This window comes from Nerophis ophidion, linkage group LG04 (genome assembly GCF_033978795.1).
Source record: "Nerophis ophidion isolate RoL-2023_Sa linkage group LG04, RoL_Noph_v1.0, whole genome shotgun sequence".
NCBI classification, from domain to species: Eukaryota; Metazoa; Chordata; class Actinopteri; order Syngnathiformes; family Syngnathidae; genus Nerophis; species Nerophis ophidion.
Genome location: NC_084614.1, coordinates 76,047,018 through 76,067,413, shown reverse-complemented (window position 1 = coordinate 76,067,413; position 20,396 = coordinate 76,047,018). Strand labels below are relative to the sequence as shown.

The following is a 20,396-nucleotide window of genomic DNA, read 5'->3' as shown; positions in this document are numbered from 1 at the left end:
GAGGCAACTGTGAGCAGGTGGGTAAAGTGTCTTGCCCAAGGACACAACGGCACTGAATAGGATTGCGGAAGCGGGGATCGAACCTGGAACCCTCAAGTTGCTGGCACGGCCACTCTGCCAACCGCGGCATGCATCAAACTAGCGCATTTTGAAACATATGACGGGGGGAAATGCCATGCAAGGCCCTAACCAGGACCCATCAGGAGCAAGGGTGAAGTGTCTTGACCAAGGATGCAACGGACGTGTTGTGGTTGGTAGAATGGTGGGGATGGAACCAGGAACCCTCAGGTTGCTGGCACGGCCACTCTGCCAACCGCGCCACGCATCAGGCTAGCGAATTTTGGACTCATTCTACATTTGAGCGTTATCTACCGAAAAAACGTGCTTGTGTGATTTTATGCGAATTTGGGCGGAATTTTGTCAGTGCCAATACAGTCCCTAATTCAGTACCTATGGGTTACAACTTTTGGTGAACGCGAACAGATGCTGAACTTGGGTTGACTTTACAAAAGTACGTAATTCTATTGTGTATTGTTGTGCAGTCACTTGAAGTATTTAACTCTGGAACTGGTCTGTCACCGTGAAAGTACTAAATCAAGCTCGCGTCATTTTTGTATTATTTATTAGCCTTGCAGCTATATTTTTCGTTAATCATGACTTGAAGTTGACATTGAACAAAGAGAGCACAGTCTACTAGGTCAAATTCCTTGTGTGTTGAAACATAACTGGCCCAATGAAGCCGATTCTGATACCACACACATTTTTGTGGACAGCTATTTTCTGGAGGAATGAAACAGCGACGCCGTGTGGACGTTATGCTGCACTGCCTCTTAATACATGACATTCAACTGTATGACATGTTACACAATACATCAATAAACGATCAACCTTACCAACTAAAACAGTTTTCTTAGTTACTAAAATATATTGGACATCTCAGTGATTAATTTCACCAACAATCCAAACGTTGCTGCTGACAATGTTGGTTTATTTCCTGACAGCATTCAATATCGTTTGCTAGTCACAAACACAAGATATCACTGGAATGAAAACCAGAAGCCCGAGCAAACTGTTAAAAGATGTTTTGTTTTGTTTAATCGATGCGACGTTCCTTTCCTTCAAAATGCAACATAGTCGTGACAATAAAAATGACAAACACGAGGATGGAGACCAAACTACAGCGGAGCAAAGCCCTCCTTTTCGTAGAAACATCTAAAAGTAGTTTTCTTTAGCAGACATTTGGTAATAAAAAATAAGTCAGTCAGTTTTTGTTTTTTTTTAGGTTTTTTTTTTTAGGACAATTGGAGATTTCCTGTCCTGTTTTGGACATCGGTCTACTTTTGAAGCACTAGAAAACAAAACAATGTCAAAAGTAAAAAGGGTGTTTGTAACATTTTAACAAAATGGAACATTTCCAGTGTTATTACCGAGAGCAGTCTATTGATATGTTGACCGACGACCACCATGTACCTCACAAGACACCTACTGTACAATATTATGCCTTTTTTTCCACCGCATGGTACGAACTCGGCTTGGCTCCAGTCGTGCTGACCGTTAGCATTACATCCAGGCGGCTGCTGAGCAATGACACGACTACAAAATGGATCAAAACGAACATGCTAATACTGCAATATAACAAAAGATCTCCTTACCCAACAAACAAATATAGCAGTATTTCAAATGAAAAACAAAGAAAAAGGAAATGTAATCAAGACTAACTGTCCTCAGTCTCCTCTTGAATAAATCGTGTCTCCAGTCCTACTCCTTCAATGCTGTTTATGCAGTTTCCTGCTAAACTCGTTTGATTACAACATAGAGATACCAAAGCTTGGTTGAAAATGAAGTGGTAAACACCAACTGCCCTCATTCTCCTCTTGAATTAAAATGTGTCTCCAGTCCTACTCCTTCAATGCCGTTTTCGCAGTTTCCTGCTGAACTAGTCTGAATAAAAAACACAGAGCTCCAAGTTATCGTGAAAATGACCAACTGCCCTCAGTCTCCACTTGAACAGAGGAGCCCACCTTCTCTGCCATTTCTTATAGTCTCTTTTGACGAACTCCTTTTTCGAAGGGGCTATTTTGAACCCAATCTAAGCTGAGAATTTTCCGAAACATCCAATGTGAAGACCATATTGTCAAACAGGGTCTTGATACTATAGACCGTGTCCTTCACCATTGTTTCCAGCCAACAGAGAATCGAGCTGACCATCAAAGACCAGCTCAAACTACCATTCCTCCTCATGGGGTTGGCCTGGAGGACTTCGGTTTCGCTACTTTGAGCAAGACATTGCTCCCTCGACCTCCACAGACTGTATTTTGCGAATAATTTCTACTTCTTCACCTCTAGCTGACACTCCCAACGACACATTCAGCCTAACAAACTGTTGCACGAATGCAAAATGACCAACCCAATGCTCAGACACAAGCTGGAGCTTACGCTATAAATATTGTATATACAGTATAGTGTATAGACAGTGGGGAGAACGTTCCCACTTTGAAAACATGTAGAATAAAACAAAAATCCAGAAAGTCACATTGTATGACTTTGAAGTAATGAGTTTTACTGCATGAAATATTGAAGTAAGAATTGCGGCTCCTATAGACCTGTTTGTTTTCCTTTAAGAAGTCCACTCATTACCTGTGTTTACTGCGCCTGTTGGAACTTGTCACCTGTACAAAAGATAGGGCTGGGCGATAAAACTACATCAATATATGTTGCGATGGACACGTAATCGGTATCGATAAAAAATGTTTGATTTTTTTCCTCCAATAGAAGAAAGCAAAAGTTGCATGAACAAAGGATCTCGGGTAACCGAGCAACGCAGAGAGTGATTACTAATTTTAGAATGTCTACATTGAGTGTTTTCCATGCTTTTGTTGACATTTACTTTCCTTTCTGCCTTGAAAATTGATGATAATCTATATCGACTGATAAAAAGCACATACCGTGATGTAGTTTTCAGCCATATTGCCCAGCCCTAAATCAATACGTTCGTATAGCAAAATAAATAAATTGTCTTAATCAATCAGACTCTGAGCTCTATGATCGAGACCACAGAGCTGACTCGGGACATCAGGAACAACGTTGTTGACCTGTGAAAGTCGGGGATGGACCACAGGACCATAAGCAAGCAGCTTGTGAGAAAATGGAAGAATTTGGAATCAAACATCTGGAGCTCCATGCAAGATCCCCACAGACCACGAGAGAGGTGAAAGATCAAAATTGTCAATGAAAAGTAAGACAGGACCCAACGTCGTCATGGATTGAAATCCTAGTCTTCCTGCTCAAGCCAGCGCATGTCCATGTTTGCCAAGAATGTGAATTATAATGTGAATTATATTTATATAGCGCTTTTCTCAAGTGACTCAAAGCGCTTTACATAGTGAAACCCAATATCTAAGTTACATTTAAAGCAGTGTGGGTGGCACTGGGAGCAGGTGGGTAAAGTGTCTTGCCCAAGGACACAACGGCAGTGACTAGGATGGCGGAAGCGGGAATCGAACCTGCAACTCTCAAGTTGCTGGCACGGCCACTCTACCAACCGAGCTATACCGAATGATCCAGAAGAGGAATGAGAGACTGTGAAGTGGCCTGAGGAGACCGTTTGAGGGTAGAAGTAGAACCAGCCAGGAAGTATAGAGGTTAGAAATCTCATTCTTGAGGACATTTTTCTGTAAAGGAACAGGGCCGTATTGAAGGGATGACGATGGGCCATGAAGACCTTGGGGAATAACCCAGGTCAAACACCAGAAACACACATTGAGGCCAACTTAAAGGAGTCAGTGGTATCTCAAAGACCTGGCTGGTCTAAACCAGTCCCCAGACCTGAAAACTTTTAGAGGGAGAGGAAAGTCAGTGTTGGCCAGCAGCACCCCCGAAATCTTAAAGATTTGGACATCTGTAAGGAGTGGTTCAAACTTCCGCTTAGGTTTGCAAACCCGCACAAGAACAAATGTACATTTTCTGGATTTTTGTTTTAGGTTGCATCTCCGATAAAAAAAAAATCAAACATCTTCGTAAGATGGAAAAACTGCTAAACTGGCAACGCATCAAATATTTGATCTCCCCATTGTATGTACAGTATGTTTACTGTATATTTTATTCAATTGAACAGCGAGCGGCCCAGACCGAGTGGAGTAAAGTTGGTACTGTGCAGTGGAAAAGGTGATTAAAAAGTGGCCACCTGGTCTGATAGAAAACAAGGAAGAAGCAGATTTGGGTATTTAACTGGAAATGATCGCATGCTCAAAACACAAAGCTGCCACTTTGGAGCAGGTAAACAAAAACAAAAGTTGACATTCTATAAAAACAAAAACAAAGATAGTCCAGATTGAGGTTCAGGTTTTGCTTGTTGTGGGACAATTGTGGGGAGGACGCTTGTAGTGTGACTCTTGATGGAAACGAAGGTCCGATGAATTGTGATGTTTGTAGGGTTCTGCTCAGAGTCCTCCTGAAGTCGCTCGGTCCTAGAGTCCCACTTACTAACTGTTCAACGAGTTGAACTGGTCATCCGCCGACCCGAACAGGGCGCCCTCGGTCACAAACTCGTCATCTCCCATGTTGTAGAAGGTGTCGTCGTAAGAAGCATCTTTCGCCTCAAACTGTTGGCCCTCCGTCTCGTACTGAAAATCGCCGTTTCCGGACTGGTTGTAGCCACTTCCACATTGGTCGTCGTCGCCGTTGTCGTCTCCTAACTCCGCATTTTCGTCGGCTGACTTGTTTTTGTCATCGGACTTCTCACCGGATTTTTTCATTCTGCAACCAAGTTAGAAGAAGTGTAATTTGGACTGAAGTACTTGCTTTTAGGGGGTAGGGTATTTCCTGTGTGGCCGCCCGCCACAGAAAAATTTGGTATCCATTTTTTATTTTACATAGCATATTTGTTTGATATGCAGTACTGTTAGGGATGGGTACAATTCACATTCAAACTGATTCGGCAGCTGGAAATCGATACCGCTACCAATTTTTGGTACTTCGGCGAGTGTTTATAAATATTTCTTTTAGTTTTATTGCCATATTTCGTCAAGTCAAGTCTAGTCAGCTTTATTTGTCAATTTCTTTACATGTAAAGACATACAAAGGAATCAAAATTTTGTTTCGCACTCTCCCATGCGTAGACAAAAAGAAAATAAAACACAACAGTAAAGTGCAATGTGAATATGTCTACCTACTAAAGTGACAATATATGTAGTTCCTGTTGTTTTTAAATAGGATATGGCTGTAAACTAACTGATTATGATAACTACCGTCCAGTTGGTACATCTTGTTTTAGTATCACATTTCTGAGTCTCATTTGCAGGTATGACAGTAGGCCTCAATTACAGTTGCAAGGACATTAGATGTGATGTGTTGTTTTCTTGGTGACTCCCTAAAAAGTGTTAATACTGTAAGTAATGTACTTGTCACACACCAGCCGTTGGGAGTGTAACGTGCATCTTAGTTGTAGTTTTCATTAACACATTTGGAGGTGTTGAAAATTGCCATGTAAAATCACTAATGCTAATCAGTAGCATGGCAATAGCAAAGTCAATGTATATCAGCGTCAAGTTAGCGCATTTTTGGAAAAGTGGAGCCTGACTTAACTTAGTTTGGAGCATGTTTTGAGAAAATTACAATTACCTAGAGGTCATTTGGCCAAGCCCGCTCTCAGTGCTGCTGGAGTGATCAAGTGGCAACCAGACGTGACCTCATGGTAACCCAGGTACCGTAACGTGGCACCGTTGGATTTTACATGATTTGGTACCAATTCGGTCAGTGCCAAAAAGTACCGGATTTGGTACCCATCCCTAAGTACGTTATATTTCTTCAAAATGTAAGAACCTTCGCCGAAATATGGATTTCTGTCGAGACTGGATACGAATTATTCTTGTTTTACATTGTTTCTTATGAAGAAATTCGCTTCCCTATACCAACTTTTCTATTTGCCAAAGAACTTAATTGTATCTAAATTCAACAGACTTGGGAATACAGTAAAAGTGTGTTTTAGCTGTGAAAAAAACGATGCTAAGGTTCTAATAAATGAAAAAAGATGTTGCACATACTGGTTCTTATGTTTGGCCCCGCTGATGTGGGACTGGTACTGATCCACAGAATTCAGCTCAATGTTGCAGATGTTGCACATCAGACCCTTGCCTGCAGCAGCTGGAGGTCAAAAGAAGACGGTGAGTAAATACGTTGATGTACCCGAAAGAACGGGCTGGCGTGCAACATTGAGGTTCTGCGCTGGCACCTGGCGTGGTGGGCTTTCCGTGCAGCGTCAACAGTTTGACCTTGGCCATTTGCTTCTTGTGCTTCTTGCCAGCGTAATGCTGCTCGGCCATCTGGACGTTGTTGAAGGACGCCTGGCAGGCGGAGCAGAAGCGGTTGGGGTGTTTGTCGTCCAAGTTGTCGGTCTTGTCCGCTGCCGCTTTCTTCTTGGGCGCCGCTGCAGGTGCGGCCGCTTGGGCTTCTGTTCAGACACGCAGCAATTTTGGTACTTACACTGGGGGGGAGGGGTTTCGTAATTTTTCTCTCCACATAGCAGAACTTTCGGTAAAACTTAACTTTACAAATGCCATGTCCACAAACCCATTTTGGTAGTATTATTGAAGTATGATGTAGAGATCAACCGATTATTAGCACCGATATTTGGCATTTTAACAAGTTCATCGATATCGTCCGTTTTCTATCATAATAACTCTTTATTCTTTTTTTTTTACGACAACAGAACTACATCAGCTAATACAATATACAGTATACACATATGTTACCAATGTTTGGTATTAAAAAAAAATTGTGAAGTAGATTGTAATGAATCTTTGCATGTAATAATTCGATTCTTGATTCAAAAATTAATACTTTTTAATGACATCGGGTGTCAGTTCTGATTAAATACATTACTTAAAATATAACTGGTTTTGTTTAATACATTCATCCATTTTCTACCGCTTATTCCCTTTGGGGTCGCGGGGGGCACTGGTGCCTAGCTCAGCTACAATCGGGCGGAAATTCTACCCAAACATTTAATCAAGTCAAATACACATAAGCGAACAAGAGAAGTATCCAACACCCCCTTTACCAAAGTAAGTCTGTACAGCAGATATGATCATCTACAATATGGCTTGCCCGATTGGCTGGAAAGGACAGACTGCGGACAAATTTTATTTATGTTTTTTTAATCTTTTTTTTTTTTTATCGATTAAGAACCGTTACAAATTGGAATCACTATTGATAAAAAAAATAGTGCAAACCTAGGCAAATTAAGGCCCGGGGGCCACATGGTGCCTGTTAACCTTTTCAATCTGACCCGCCGGACATTCCCAAATATTTTTTTAGATCTTTGTGTTGGAAAATTGTAGTTGCCATTTTCACATTACCGTAAGTCTTGAACCATACAAAGTATTTCAATGGATGGAATCTGCGCTTTTGCATGCTAAATTAGTTACTATGGTAATCTTAGTCACAGCAGCTCAGACGAGGCACCAAGCAGTGTGGGCGGGGTGCATTTTCACAGTTTGCAGGGCGGCCAGCCTTAAATGCGGGTGTCATGGACAGACGCGGAAGGAGATTTTTTACAACAAAGTTTTAAAGCCTATTGATATATCAGATTGTGTTCATATGTCGCTGTTTGTTGCATTTTATTGCGTTTCGCTTAATTGTAAAATATGTCAATGGAGAGAGGCGGTGTGACGTTCGTTTGTTGTCAATATTCAGTGTTTTATCGTTTATACTTAATACTGTAAATCGCAAATTATTTTCATGCACATTCTGGATGTCTCATTCAGTAAAAAAAAAAAAAATTCCATTTAGTTTTTTCAGGCGGTCTGTCATAACGTTTTTAGAACTCTATCGGACATGATTGTGAGGTTTTGTATTAGTGTTCCTACAAATAGATATACAGGCACCCAGACCCATTTTTTCTCTCTGAATTGTAATTGCAAAATATGTCAATGGAGAGGGGGTGTGACATTCATATGTTGTCAATATTCAGTGTTTTATCGTTTATACTTAATACTGTAAATCGCACATTATTTTTATGCACATTCTGGATGTCTCATTCAGTAAAAAAATTTTAAATTCCATTTCGTTTTTTCAGGCGGTCTGTCATAACGTTTTTAGAACTCTGTCGGACATGATTGTGAGGTTTTGTAATAGTGTTCCTAAAAATAGATATACAGGCCCCCAGACACATTTTTCCTCTAAATTTGACCCTGAGTCAAAGAAATTGCCCGGCCTGCCCTAGTGAGAAAAATTACATTTTAAAATCCAGTTTTTGTCCTTTTTTGCTAGCATATTCCAGGCCCAATTTGCTTATTTTCATTACTGCAGCGATGGAGTCGTACGACAAGTCTCCGTCCGCAACTCTTAAGAGCGTGGGCTCCATAAAAGACTGCGGCGAGTCCCATGTACCGTGATTCAATCAAATAACGCGACAGACACGGATGGAAATTAGGGCACCAGAAAACATAGTTCTGTTAAAAATCTAAACTTTGTGCGAATTGACAAATACATCTTTATTTGTAAGTAACTAAGAGCAAGCAGCAGCTCACGTGTTCTCATACTTTCTGTAACATCCAGGAAGAAATTATGTCAGCCATCTTGAAAATCTACACGAAGGAGGCCAGAATTGTTTGAATTTAAATGTTTGCAATATTTCAAATAAAAGGTATTAAACCCATCAACCGCTTTAAAACTGTTTGAAATGGAATACATGGAGAGTTATTGTGATGGGGCGGTATAGCTCGGTTGGTAGAGCGGCCGTGCCAGCAACATGAGGGTTGCAGGTTCGATACCCGCTTCCGCCAACTTAGTCACTGCCGTTGTGTCCTTGGGCAAGACACTTAACCCACCTGCTCCCAGTGCCACTCACACTGGTTTAAATGTAACATAGCTATTGGGTTTCACTGTGTAAAGCGCTTTGAGTCACTAGGGAAAAAGCGCTATATAAATATAATTCCCTTCACACACATGTAGAAAAGTCTCATATTTTTGGCAAATTTCCTAGGAGATTTCTTATTGTTGAAATGCAAATATCAATACCTCTCTTAAACACTTGCAATAAAAGTGTTTCTGAAATTGCCTGATGTTTTTTAATGCTAAATTAAGCACAACATTAGGGCTACATAAAACATTATGTCTCAAGTTTCCTAAAAAAAAAATTTAAAAAAACAACTTAAAATCGCTTCCAGCTGTTTACTGACGCCTACTTTAAGTAACTTTTACTGCAAATGAATATCGGCTCCAAATATCGGTTATCGGCCCCCTTGACTGCTAATAATTGGTATCGGCCCTGTAAAAAACATATCGGTCGATCTCTGGTATCGAGTAATGTTATAATTTCAACAACAAAAGCAATGATTGGATCATAAAAGAGTGAGAAAAAACACCAAACGTACGAGTCTGAGGAGCCGCACTTTTGAGTTTCAGATTTTTGGCGTGAATTTTGCCCTGATAGTGAGACTGGGCCATCACGGACGACGTAAAGGTCATCTTGCATATGTCACAGATCTTCATGGGGTCATCCTCGTCGGTTTCCATCTGACAGGAACACAAATAACACATGCATTTATCAGTATCACGCTTCAAACCGAAAAGTAGTAAGATACTGTAGTCAATAAGCTTCTTTTCGCTATCTTTTTGTTGTGGGGCAGACTGGCTCGTACATGCACACGCGTCCTCCACTGTTGCCATTTCTAATACAAAGTAGCGTACAGTTTGAACTCAAATGTCAGTAGACTTCTTATTGAAGCGCTGAAAACTGCAAAAAAGATGACGAAGTGGAGGCACGTAAATAAAACTGCAAACAAAATGTTGATCCTGAAGAGACGGTCAGAAAGCGACTTGAAGATGGTCTGTGAAACATAACACAACATTTTAACCAAAGAACTTGAGACTAATCAAAGTCATATTTGGGACCTGGATAGAATTTAGAACAACTTAAGGCAGGGGTGTTAAAGGTACGGCCCGCAGACAGGTTTTATCCTGCCCGCGGGATGAGTTTGCCAAGTATGAAAATGAGCCAAATTTTTTAAATGTAAGAAACGGCTGTTCTAAATGTGTCCACTAGATGTCACAATAGCAATTATTTGTATCTTTGTAGATTATGCTACACATGTTAAACAAAATAAACCACATGATGTTAGTGCACCAGTCAATGAAAATTTGCAAACTAGATAAGTAACATCCTGTAATTTAATTTTGATATAGATTTTTTTACGTTGATGGATTGAAAATTAACACTAATGAGTTGACTGATTAATATTATCACGTTTTGTTCAGAAAGTATAATGAACGACAAATAAAGATAGAATACTCTTAGCCGCAATATGTAAGTGTAAAAAAACAACAACATTAAGATTTGTACATTTTCAGAATGTGCTTGTTCTATTTTTAAACAAAAAATCAATCTGAAGTTGTCCTTATTTGTAAGTTATCGTGCCGTGATTTTACCAGTCCGGCCCACTGGGAGTAGATTTTTTCCATGTGGCCCCCGATCTAAAATGAGTTTGACACCCCTGTCTTAAGGCCTTAAATGTGATTGAACTCAAATTAGACTTGAGACATTTAAAGGACCCTTTGGTTACCCCGTTTTTTGGAAACAGTGGCCAAAGACTCCATTTACCTTGTCAGATGCAGGAGTCTTGAACTTCTTCGACTCGGGCCCCTTCTCATTTTGGGTCGAGAAATAGCGGCGCACCTTGTTGCCGTGTTTTTTACTCTGAAAGAAGAAAGCAAAACATCGGAAAAGTTGCAAAGACACCAGCCATCCCTGATGATAACAGCCTTTGATTAACAGGCGGCCATTGGTGCTGTGAGGGATATTTCCCCCTGAAGTAGAATGGAATGCGTAGGGAGACGTTCTTTGGACAGCGAAATACAATGAGTTCACCCTGTTGCTATGACAACGCATGATCTTATACACACACTTTGCCTATTTCCTAGTATTGATGGTGAGAGGAAAAAACCAAGTACGAGACGTGTGCCTGTGTACTTAACTGTACACACACACACTTGAGTTAGCTTTCGGTTTCTATGGATATCAGCTCCGCTTGAGATGGGTAACAGGATGGACAGACTCAAGTGAGCAGTGGGGCCATCATGAGAGAACGTGTCAGCCATTAGAGGGCATGCTCTTCTCTCCAGCAGCTTGGTATTGCTATTGTTCTAGAATAAGTTGGACAACTTCAATTCTAGTCGGTACACATTTGACAAGAACAAGAAAGTTTGATCATATTACGCCTATACTGGCTCACCTGCACTGGTTTACTGTGTGACTTTAAGGTTTTACTACTCAGGTATAAAATATTAAAGGGTCTAGCTCCATCCTATCTTGCTGATTGTATTGTACCATACGTTCCGGACAGAAACCCCCATTCAAAGAACTCCGGCTTATTATTAGTGATTCCCATAGCCCAAATAAAGTCTGCGGGCTATAGAGCGTTTTCTATTTGGGCTCCAGTACTCTGGAATTCCCTACAGCTAACAGTTAGAGATGCTACCTTAGTAAAAACATTTTAGTCCCATCTTAAAATTCATTTTTATACACTAGCTTTTAAATAGACTAGTTGATCTGCCGTCTCATTTCTGCTCTGCCAGCCTCTCCTGTGTGGAGAGGTTATTAGGTGACCACGGATAACTAGCTGTTCAGTCGGGACCCGGGGTGGACCACTCATCTGTGCATTAGTTGACGACGTCCCTGCGCTGCTGCCTTGTCCCCACTCAAGATGATCCCCTGCTGGCCCCACTACGGACTGGACTCTCACACTATTAACTCGATCCACTCGACGTCCATTGCACCAGTCGCCCAGGGCGGGGGTGGGGGGGGGGGGGGGGTGGTCCCCACTTCTGCACACCCCTCCAAGGTTTCTCATTGTATCCCATTATATAAATGGTTTGTACTTGTATAGCGCTTTTCTACCTTCAAGGTACTCAAAGCGCTTTGACACTACTTCCACATTTACCCATTCACACACACATTCACACACGGATGGAGGGAGCTGCCATGCAAGACGCTAACCAGCACCCATCAGGAGCAAGGGTGAAGTGTTTTGCTCAGGACACAACGGACATGACGAGGTTGGTACTAGGTGGGGATTGAACCACGGACCCTCGGGTTGCGCACGGCCACTCTTCCACTGCGCCACGCCATATGTCAGTATATATAATATACTGTACATCTATTATGTAAATATTACACATGTTATATTACTACTATGGTACATTTTAGTCTATTTTATACCTGCATTGTCGTTTCCATCCTTTGTAACTGAGCTACTATCTGGAACAATTTCCTTTGTGGATCATTAAAGTTTGTCTAAGTCTAAGTCTATTGGGTCGAGCTTTTTCTTGCCCTGATGTGGGATCTGAGCTTTCGATTTCGATGGATATCAGCTCCGCATGAGATGGATAACAGGATGGACAGATTCAAGTGAGCAGTGCAGCCCTTTGAGACACTCGTGATTTAGGGCTATATGAATAAACTTTGATTGAGGGTTAGTGCGTCTGCCTCACAATACGAAGGTCCTGAGTAGTCCTGGGTTCAATCCCAGGCTAGGGATCTTTCTGTGTGGAGTTTGCATGTCCTCCCCGTGACTGCGTGGGTTCCCTCCGGGTACTCCGGCTTCCTCCCACTTCCAAAGACATGCACCTGGGAATAGATTGATTGGCAACACTAAATTGGCCGTAGTGTGTGAATGTGAATGCTGTCTGTCTATCTGGGTTGGCCCTGCAATGAGATGGCGACTTGTACAGGGTGAACCCCGCCTTCAGCCTGATTGTAGCTGAGATAGGCACCAGAACCCCCCGTGACCCAAAGGGAATCAGCAGTATAAAATGGATGATTGATGATTGGTCTTCTGGTTTTAACCAGACAGTCGCAAGAACAAAGGAACCTGGAAGGACTTTGTTCATAAAAGATGAGTCCATAAATCTGTTGAACCAGATTGATTTTCAGCAGTCAAATTGTGACATTGGTGGCGTCGAACAACACGACGGTCATTTAGTCATATTTTTCTGAAACCTGCAAGCTTTCGGAGGATCGCTGACCTGATAATGAGCCAACTTCTGGGACTCCGAAATGAGGACGGCATTGCAGATGCTGCACTGGCTGTCGGTAAACAGGTCACCGTGCTCCTTGATCATCTTATTCACTGCAGGGGGACGAAAGAAGGACAGGTTTGATCACATTTCATAAAGGATGCTTATTATGGGAGGAAGGGGTGCTGTTCTCGAAGCTTCCATTGTTTGAGCAAACCATGATGATTGAAAATTGGAAAAATATGGCATAAGAGGTGTTTTACAACCGTGGTTAAGTAGTTATTTAAGTAACAGATCTCAATATGTGGAATTTAATAAGACCAAATCACGGCCAAGAAGAGTAACTTGTGGGGTTACACAAGGTTCGGTATTGGGACCTAAGTTATTTATACTTTACCTAAATGATATTGATGATTGAAAATTGGAAAACTATGGCATAAGAGGTGTTTCACAACAGTGGTTAAGTAGTTATTTAAGTAACAGATCTCAATATGTGGAAATTAATAAGACCAAATCACAGCCAAGAAGAGTAACTTGTGGGGTTCCACAAGGTTCGGTATTGGGACCTAAGTTATTTATACTTTACCTAAATGATATTTGTTTAGTATCTAATAAAATGAAATGTATTATGTTTGCAGACGATACAAATATGTATTGTTCAGGAGAAGACTTGAAGGAAGTATCGAGGATAATAGAGGTTGAGTTAATTCAGCTAAAAAAATGGTTTGATATTAATAAGTTATCATTAAATGATAAGAAAACTAAATGTATGGTGTTTAGTAGTGCAAGGACAAATTGTGAAGCAAAATTAAAATTAAATCAAGTGGAAATTGATAGAGTATATGAAACTAAGTTCTTGGGAATAATAATTGATCTTAAACTATGTTGGAAACCGCACATTGAATATATAAAGGGAAAAATATCCAAATCTATTGCTATTCTTTATAAAGTAAGACACACATTGAATAAGAAATGCCTGCATATGTTGTATTATTCTTTTATTTTTACATATTAAACGTATTGTGTTGAAATTTGGGAACATGTTTATAAAACATACATAGACCCAATAATAAAACTTCAAAAAAGGGTCATTAGAATAATACACAAAGCGTGCTACTATGAAGATTCCATCAATCCATTTTCTACCGCTTGTCCCTTTTGGGGTCACGGGGGGTGCTGGCGCCTATCTCAGCTACAATCGGGCGGAAGGCGGGGTACACCCTGGACAAGTCGCCACCTTATTGCAGGGCCACCAATCCATTATTTATAAGTTCAAATGTATTACAATTTTCAGACATTGTGTTTTTAAAAACAATAGAAATTATGTTTCAAGTAAAGAACAACAGCCTTCCAGCGTGTATTCTTAGGTTATTTCATTTAAGAGGAGAAAACTGTAATTTAAGGGGGATATTAATTTTTTAAATCGGTAAAGCGAGAACGAATATAAGTGAAGTGAATTATATTTATAATATAATATATTTATAATATAAAGCGCTTTAAATAGTGAAACCCAATATCTAAGTTAATATTAAACCAGTGTGGGTGGCACTAGGAGCAGGTGGGTAAAGTGTCTTGCTCAAGGACACAACGGCATTGACTCGGATGGCGGAAGCAGGGATCGAACCTGCAACCCTCAAGTTGCTGGCACAGCCACTCTACCAACCGAGCTATACAAATGTATTTTAGTTTTAGGAGCTAAATAGTGGAACAAGCTCAGTGATGAGCTGAAAACATGTACTTCTTTGGTAAGGTTTAAGAAAACCTTTAAAGGTGAAATAATTGAAAATTACAAAATATAGTAACTCGGGCTGCGAATCTTTGGGTGTCCCACAATTCAATATCGATTCCCAGGGTCACGATTCGATTATATATCGATTTTTTTGATTCAACGCGGTTCTCAATTCAAAAACGATATCTTTCAGATTCAAAACGATTCTCTATTCATTCAATACGTAGGATTTCAGCAAGATCTACTCCAGTCTGCTGACATGCAAGCAAAGTAGTAGATTTTTTTTTAAAAAGCTTTTATAATTGTAAAGGACAATGTTTTATCAACTGATTGCAATAATGTAAATTTGTTTTAACTATTAAACGAACCAAAAATTTGACTTATTTTATCTTTTGTGAAAACATTGGACACAGTGTGTTGTCAAGCTTATGAGATGCGATGCAAGTGTAAGCCACTGTGACACTATTGTTTTTTTTAATTTTTATAAATGTCTAATGATAATGTCAATGAGGGATTTTAATCACTGCTATGCTGAAATTATAACTAATATTGATACTGTTGTTGATAATATTCATTTTTGTTTCACTACTTTTGGTTTGTTCTGTGTCGTGTTTGTGTCTCCTCTCAATTGTTCTGTTTATTGCAGTTCTGAGTGTTGCTGGGTCAGGTTTGGTTTTGGAATTAGATTGCATTGTTATGGTATTGCTGTGTATTGTTTTGTTGGATTGATAAAAAAAAAATATATATATATATAAAAATCAATTTTGAAAAAAATGAGAATCAATTTTGAATTGCACAACGTGAGAATCGCGATTCATGTTTGAATCGATTTTTTCCCACACCCCTAATAGTAACAATTACTTTCATCACATTGATTTTTTTTAACGTTGATGTTCCAGGCAATCTAATTTTCAGTGAAGGTATAAGATAGGCAAATATAAGCTTTGGCTTCAGCCTATTCCTTTTTCAGGCATTCTTTTTCCTTTCTTTTGTGTGTGTATGTGTATGATTGTATATGTATAACCTAGGGCTGGGCGATACATCGATATATACGATATATCGCGGGTTTGTGTCTGTGCGATATAGAAAATGACTATATCGTAATATTCGAGTATACGTTCTCACGCAGTTGCTTTTAGCTGCGGGCGTACACTTCAGGCTCTTCTCACTCTTTCCTGTAATTCCTTCTCGCAGACAAGCAGGCGCACATTCTTACATACGTCACATACCTGTCCGCCCTCGCAGAGCAGAGAGGTAGCATACTGGGATACGTTAGCTGCTAACGTATTCGTACGAGAGAAAGAAGGTGCGGATCTTTTAACAAATGAAGGAAGACTTAATTCCCAATAAAAACAGCAGGGTTTCCATGGTCTGGCGGTGGTTCGGCTTCAAGTAGGAATATGTCGAACAGACAACTGTAATTTGTCAAGTGTGGGGGGGAAAAAGTGTTGCTATAAAAAGTAGCATTACTGCTAATATGTAGCATCGTTTGAAAAGTCACTCGCTAGGGAATTAAGTGAATTTCATAACTTTAGTAACATACCGCATAGTGAAGGACGAATACTATTTGATTTCCTATTATGCAGCTCATTTTTATTTGACACTTAAAATGTCTCTGACAATCTTGCACTTCATGTTTTGAAAATGACTTGACTGTTTGTGGTTAGTGCGTCTGCCTCACAATACGAAGGTCCTGCAGTCCTGGGTTCAATCCCAGGCTACGGATCTTTCTGTGTGGAGTTTGCATGTTCTCCCCGTGAATGCGTGGGTTCCCTCCGGGTACTCCGAATTCCTCCCACTTCCAAAAACATGCACCTGGGGATAGGTTGATTGGCAACACTAAATTTGGCCCTAGTGTGTGAATGTTGTCTGTCTATCTGTGTTGGCCCTGCGATGAGGTGGCGAATTGTCCAGGGTGTACGCCGCCTTCCGCCCGATTGTAGCTGAGATAGGCGCCAGCGCCCCCCCAAAAGGGAATAAGCGGTAGAAAAATGGATGGATGTTTGTGCCATTGCTTAATAACTTTAATAAATACACTTTTGGTCAATTGACTTACCGTATTCCCTTGAATTGCCGCTCATATGCCCCTGCCTTGAATTACTGCCGGGTCAAACTCGCTTCGCAAAATAATTAGCGCGTGCTTAGTATTACCGCCTGGTCAAACTCGTGACGTCATCATTTTCAAAATGGAGGAGGCTGATTTCAATACCGGTAATTTGAAATCGCATAAAGGGAAGAAGATTAAGGGCTATTTAGTAGGATTTAAGGTCCAAGCTTACATCACACTCAAATTTTTACTGCATGCCTTCGGTAAGTGCCGGAGAGGTTTTAAAATAATTAGCACATGCTTACTTTAACCGCGTGCCTTTGGTAAGCGCAGGAGTGAGAAGAGGTTTTAAAGGCCCACTGAAATGAGATTTTCTTATTTAAACGGGGATAGCAGGTCCATTCTATGTGTCATACTTGATCATTTTGCGATATTGCCACATTTTTGCTGAAAGGATTTAGTAGAGAACATCCACGATAAAGTTTGCAACTTTCAGTGCTAAGAGAAAAGCCCTGCCTCTACCGGAAGTCACAGACGATGACGTCACACGTGTGGGGGCTCCTCACATATTCACATTGTTTTTAATGGGAGCGTCCAACAAAAGTGCTGTTCGGATCGAGAAAACGACAATTTCCCCATTAATTTGAGCGAGGATGAAAGATTCGTATTTGAGGATATTGATAGCGACGGACTAGAAAAACAAAAAAACAAAAAAGTAAAAAACAAAACAAAAACAGGATTGCATTGGGACGGATTCCGATGTTTTTAGACACATATGGTAGGATAATTCTGGGAAATCCCTTATCTTTCTATTGTGTTGCTAGTGTTTTAGTGATATTAACAGTACCTAAAATTCGGAGGTGTACGTCTACGAGTGTCTTGACGAGCAGTGTCTCAGGGGAGTCGACGGCAGCTATGGACGTAGCAAGATCCGATTTTGTCCGGTTAAGAAAATACTTTTTAACCACAATTTTCTCACAGAAACCCGCTGGTTGACATTCCGTCGTGTTTCATGTTCGCTTGACCACGCGCTCTGATCCATAGTAAGTTTTCACCTCCAGGAATTTTAAACAAGGAATCACCGTGTGTTTGTGTGGCTAAAGCTTCCCAACTCCATCTTGCTACTTCAACTTCTCCATAGGGGTGTAACGGTACGTGTATTTGTATCGAACCGTTTCGGTACGGGGGTTTCGGTTCGGCACGCGGGCGTACCAAACAAGTTTGGAAGCAGAAGTCTTCACAAGCTGCTCTGCTTTCTGCCTCTGCCTCATTGTCCTGCCCACACAACCATCTGATTAGTTACATACAAAGCCAATCAGCAGTGCGTATTCAGAGCGATGTAACAGCCAATCAGCAGTGCGTATTCAGACTTCAGAACGATGTAGTCAACGCTTTAGCGTCGAGTAGATATTTGTCTAGCAGGAGAGGAGCGGACTCTACCCAAATTATACTAAACACTTCCCAGTCACAACTATTACAAACATCACTATGAGCCCGTTGACCTTCTTGAAACTTAAACTGCAGCTCAGCTCGCTCACAGTATAGGCTTGAGATGAAGGCTGATTAGCTTTTAGCGTAACGTTAGCTAATTTTTCTCTGTGTGTGTGTGTGTGTGTGCGTGTGCATGTTTTAGGGGCAGCAAAGTCCTGTATGTCTGTTATTTCATTGAACTGCATTGTGTTTAGGATGAATAGTCTCTCCTATTGCAATTGTACTATTTTTTTAGCTATAGTTACATGAATCATTAGTAAAGTAGCAGCCTAGTTTTGAATAGCAGGGTCCCTGCTATCACATGTTGATAAAAATACAACATTTACATAATAAAAGTCAACTACAGGCTTCCCAAATGCTGTAATAAATTAAGCATGATGAGTTGACAAACAGTTTCAATGGAAACTGTTTAATGCTAAACTTTTGATATGTAGAAGAAAGGTTTTTTCATTTTATTTAATCAAAGCAACAACTTGAGGCAGTTTAATGTGGATCAACGTGGGCAGAATTATTATAGTGTTCCCAATGTTAAAAGTATAAAGCCATTGTTTACAAATTTGGTAGATAAATAACCAAAACATTTATATTTTGTTGATTTCTTACTGTACCGAAATGAACCGAACCGTGACCTTTAAACCGAGGTACGTACCGAACCGAAAATTTTCTGTACCGTTACACCCCTACTTCTCCAATATTAATTATACAATTTGCAAAAGATTCAGCAACACAGATCTCCAAAATACTGTTTAATTATGCCGTTAAAGCAGACGACATTTAGCTGTGTGTGTGCGTAGCGCTCATACTTCCTAAAAACCCGTGACGTCTCGCGTACGCGTCATCATTACACGACGTTTTCAAGACGAAACTCCCGGGAAATTTAAAATTGCAATTTAGAAAACTAAAAAGGCCGTATTGGCATGTGTTGCAATGTTAATATTTCATCATTGGTATATAATGTATCAGACTGCGTGGTGGGTAGTAGTGGCTTTCAGTAGGCCTTTAAATTAATTATTTAAAGGAAATACGGTAGTTGTGATTTCCCTCTCAGCATGAAAGTTTAAAAGTAGCATTTATGAATGCAGTATGAAGAAGAATGTTTTAATGTATACACATATAATCATCATACCGCTGTGATTATACGCATAAAGTGTTCATTCAAGGCCAAGGCAAAATATCGTGATATATTAACGTATATCGCGATTTGGCCTACAAATATCGCGATATTTTAAAAAAACGGCAATACCGCCCAGCCTTAGTATAACGTGTGCTGTATCACACAAAATGGTTGATTGATTATATGAACGAAATAAACTTATTTCATTCATTCATGATAATTGCATATAATACACAAAGTCATTTGTGTATTATGGACTAGTGACTAAATGATTGAGTTTAAGTCAACATCGGAGAAGGTAATGAGACAATACACCGTGTGTGCTACCACGACTGCAACACGAGGCTAATATTTGACTTCAACATCATGAGCTCGTCTTGTAATCGACCTAAAAATGAAATGTTACAGGAGGTTCATGTAAAAAAAAAAAAACTCTGTCGGCCGTCAGAATCAGAACAGATTCGCATTCATTCAACAAAAAAACACCCGATGCAAACACGCTCTCGTCGACCTTGGAGCCCAAATGGCTGCCGTTAGCTTAGCTTAGCCTAGCATTGCGTAGCCTACTCCATCTTAGCTTAGCTCGATTCATACTTCGGCGGCATTCTACGCACACCCGCCGGCTTATAAGCAGCCGGCAGCAGGCACACGGGTGAAAGACACACTCCATCGTGTCTGCTTTGAAAAGAAAACGCGTACCTTGCTCCAACCCCGAAGGTAGGTAGGGAAAATCGTCAGTCTGCATAGCGACGGCCATAACTTCGTCTCGCAACAGATCTCCACAGTGCGCATGCGCCACCTCCGGCGGAAATTTGGGGAAGGAGACCTTTGTTGTCAATTGTGCGCGCGGTATTGGATATAATTGCACGAATCAACATATTTTTTGCCGTGGGAAACGTTTATCGACATCATAGACTTCACTATCAACAGATATGCGGACAATAACCGTTCCAGTACACACGTAAATTGTTAAATATTAAGAGTTTGGCGGTGATATGCAT

General features: G+C 40.5%; 1 protein-coding gene across 1 annotated transcript; it reads right to left on the bottom strand.

Annotated features, from left to right (window-relative positions):
- Positions 1–1,067: 1,067 nt before the first annotated feature.
- Positions 1,068–20,240, bottom strand: znf346 (zinc finger protein 346). Its single transcript, XM_061899087.1, has 7 exons — positions 20,095–20,240; positions 13,024–13,127; positions 10,601–10,696; positions 9,375–9,516; positions 6,230–6,448; positions 6,042–6,141; positions 1,068–4,755 (listed from the first exon to the last, which is right to left on the bottom strand). Exons 1-7 carry the CDS (start codon positions 20,150–20,152, stop codon positions 4,482–4,484), a joined length of 993 nt encoding a protein of 330 aa, XP_061755071.1. The 5' UTR covers positions 20,153–20,240; the 3' UTR covers positions 1,068–4,481.
- Positions 20,241–20,396: the final 156 nt, after the last annotated feature.

Excerpts from the sequence above, each read along its gene's own strand:
- znf346 (XM_061899087.1), bottom strand. The coding sequence starts at position 20,152 with ATGGCCGTCGCTATGCAGACTGACGATTTTCCCTACCTACCTTCGGGG. Across the intron at positions 13,128-20,094 it reads ACCTTCGGGGTTGGAGCAAG|TGAATAAGATGATCAAGGAG; the intron begins GTACGCGTTTTC and ends GTCCCCCTGCAG. Across the intron at positions 4,756-6,041 it reads GGGGCCAAACATAAGAACCA|AATGAAAAAATCCGGTGAGA; the intron begins GTATGTGCAACA and ends ACTTGGTTGCAG.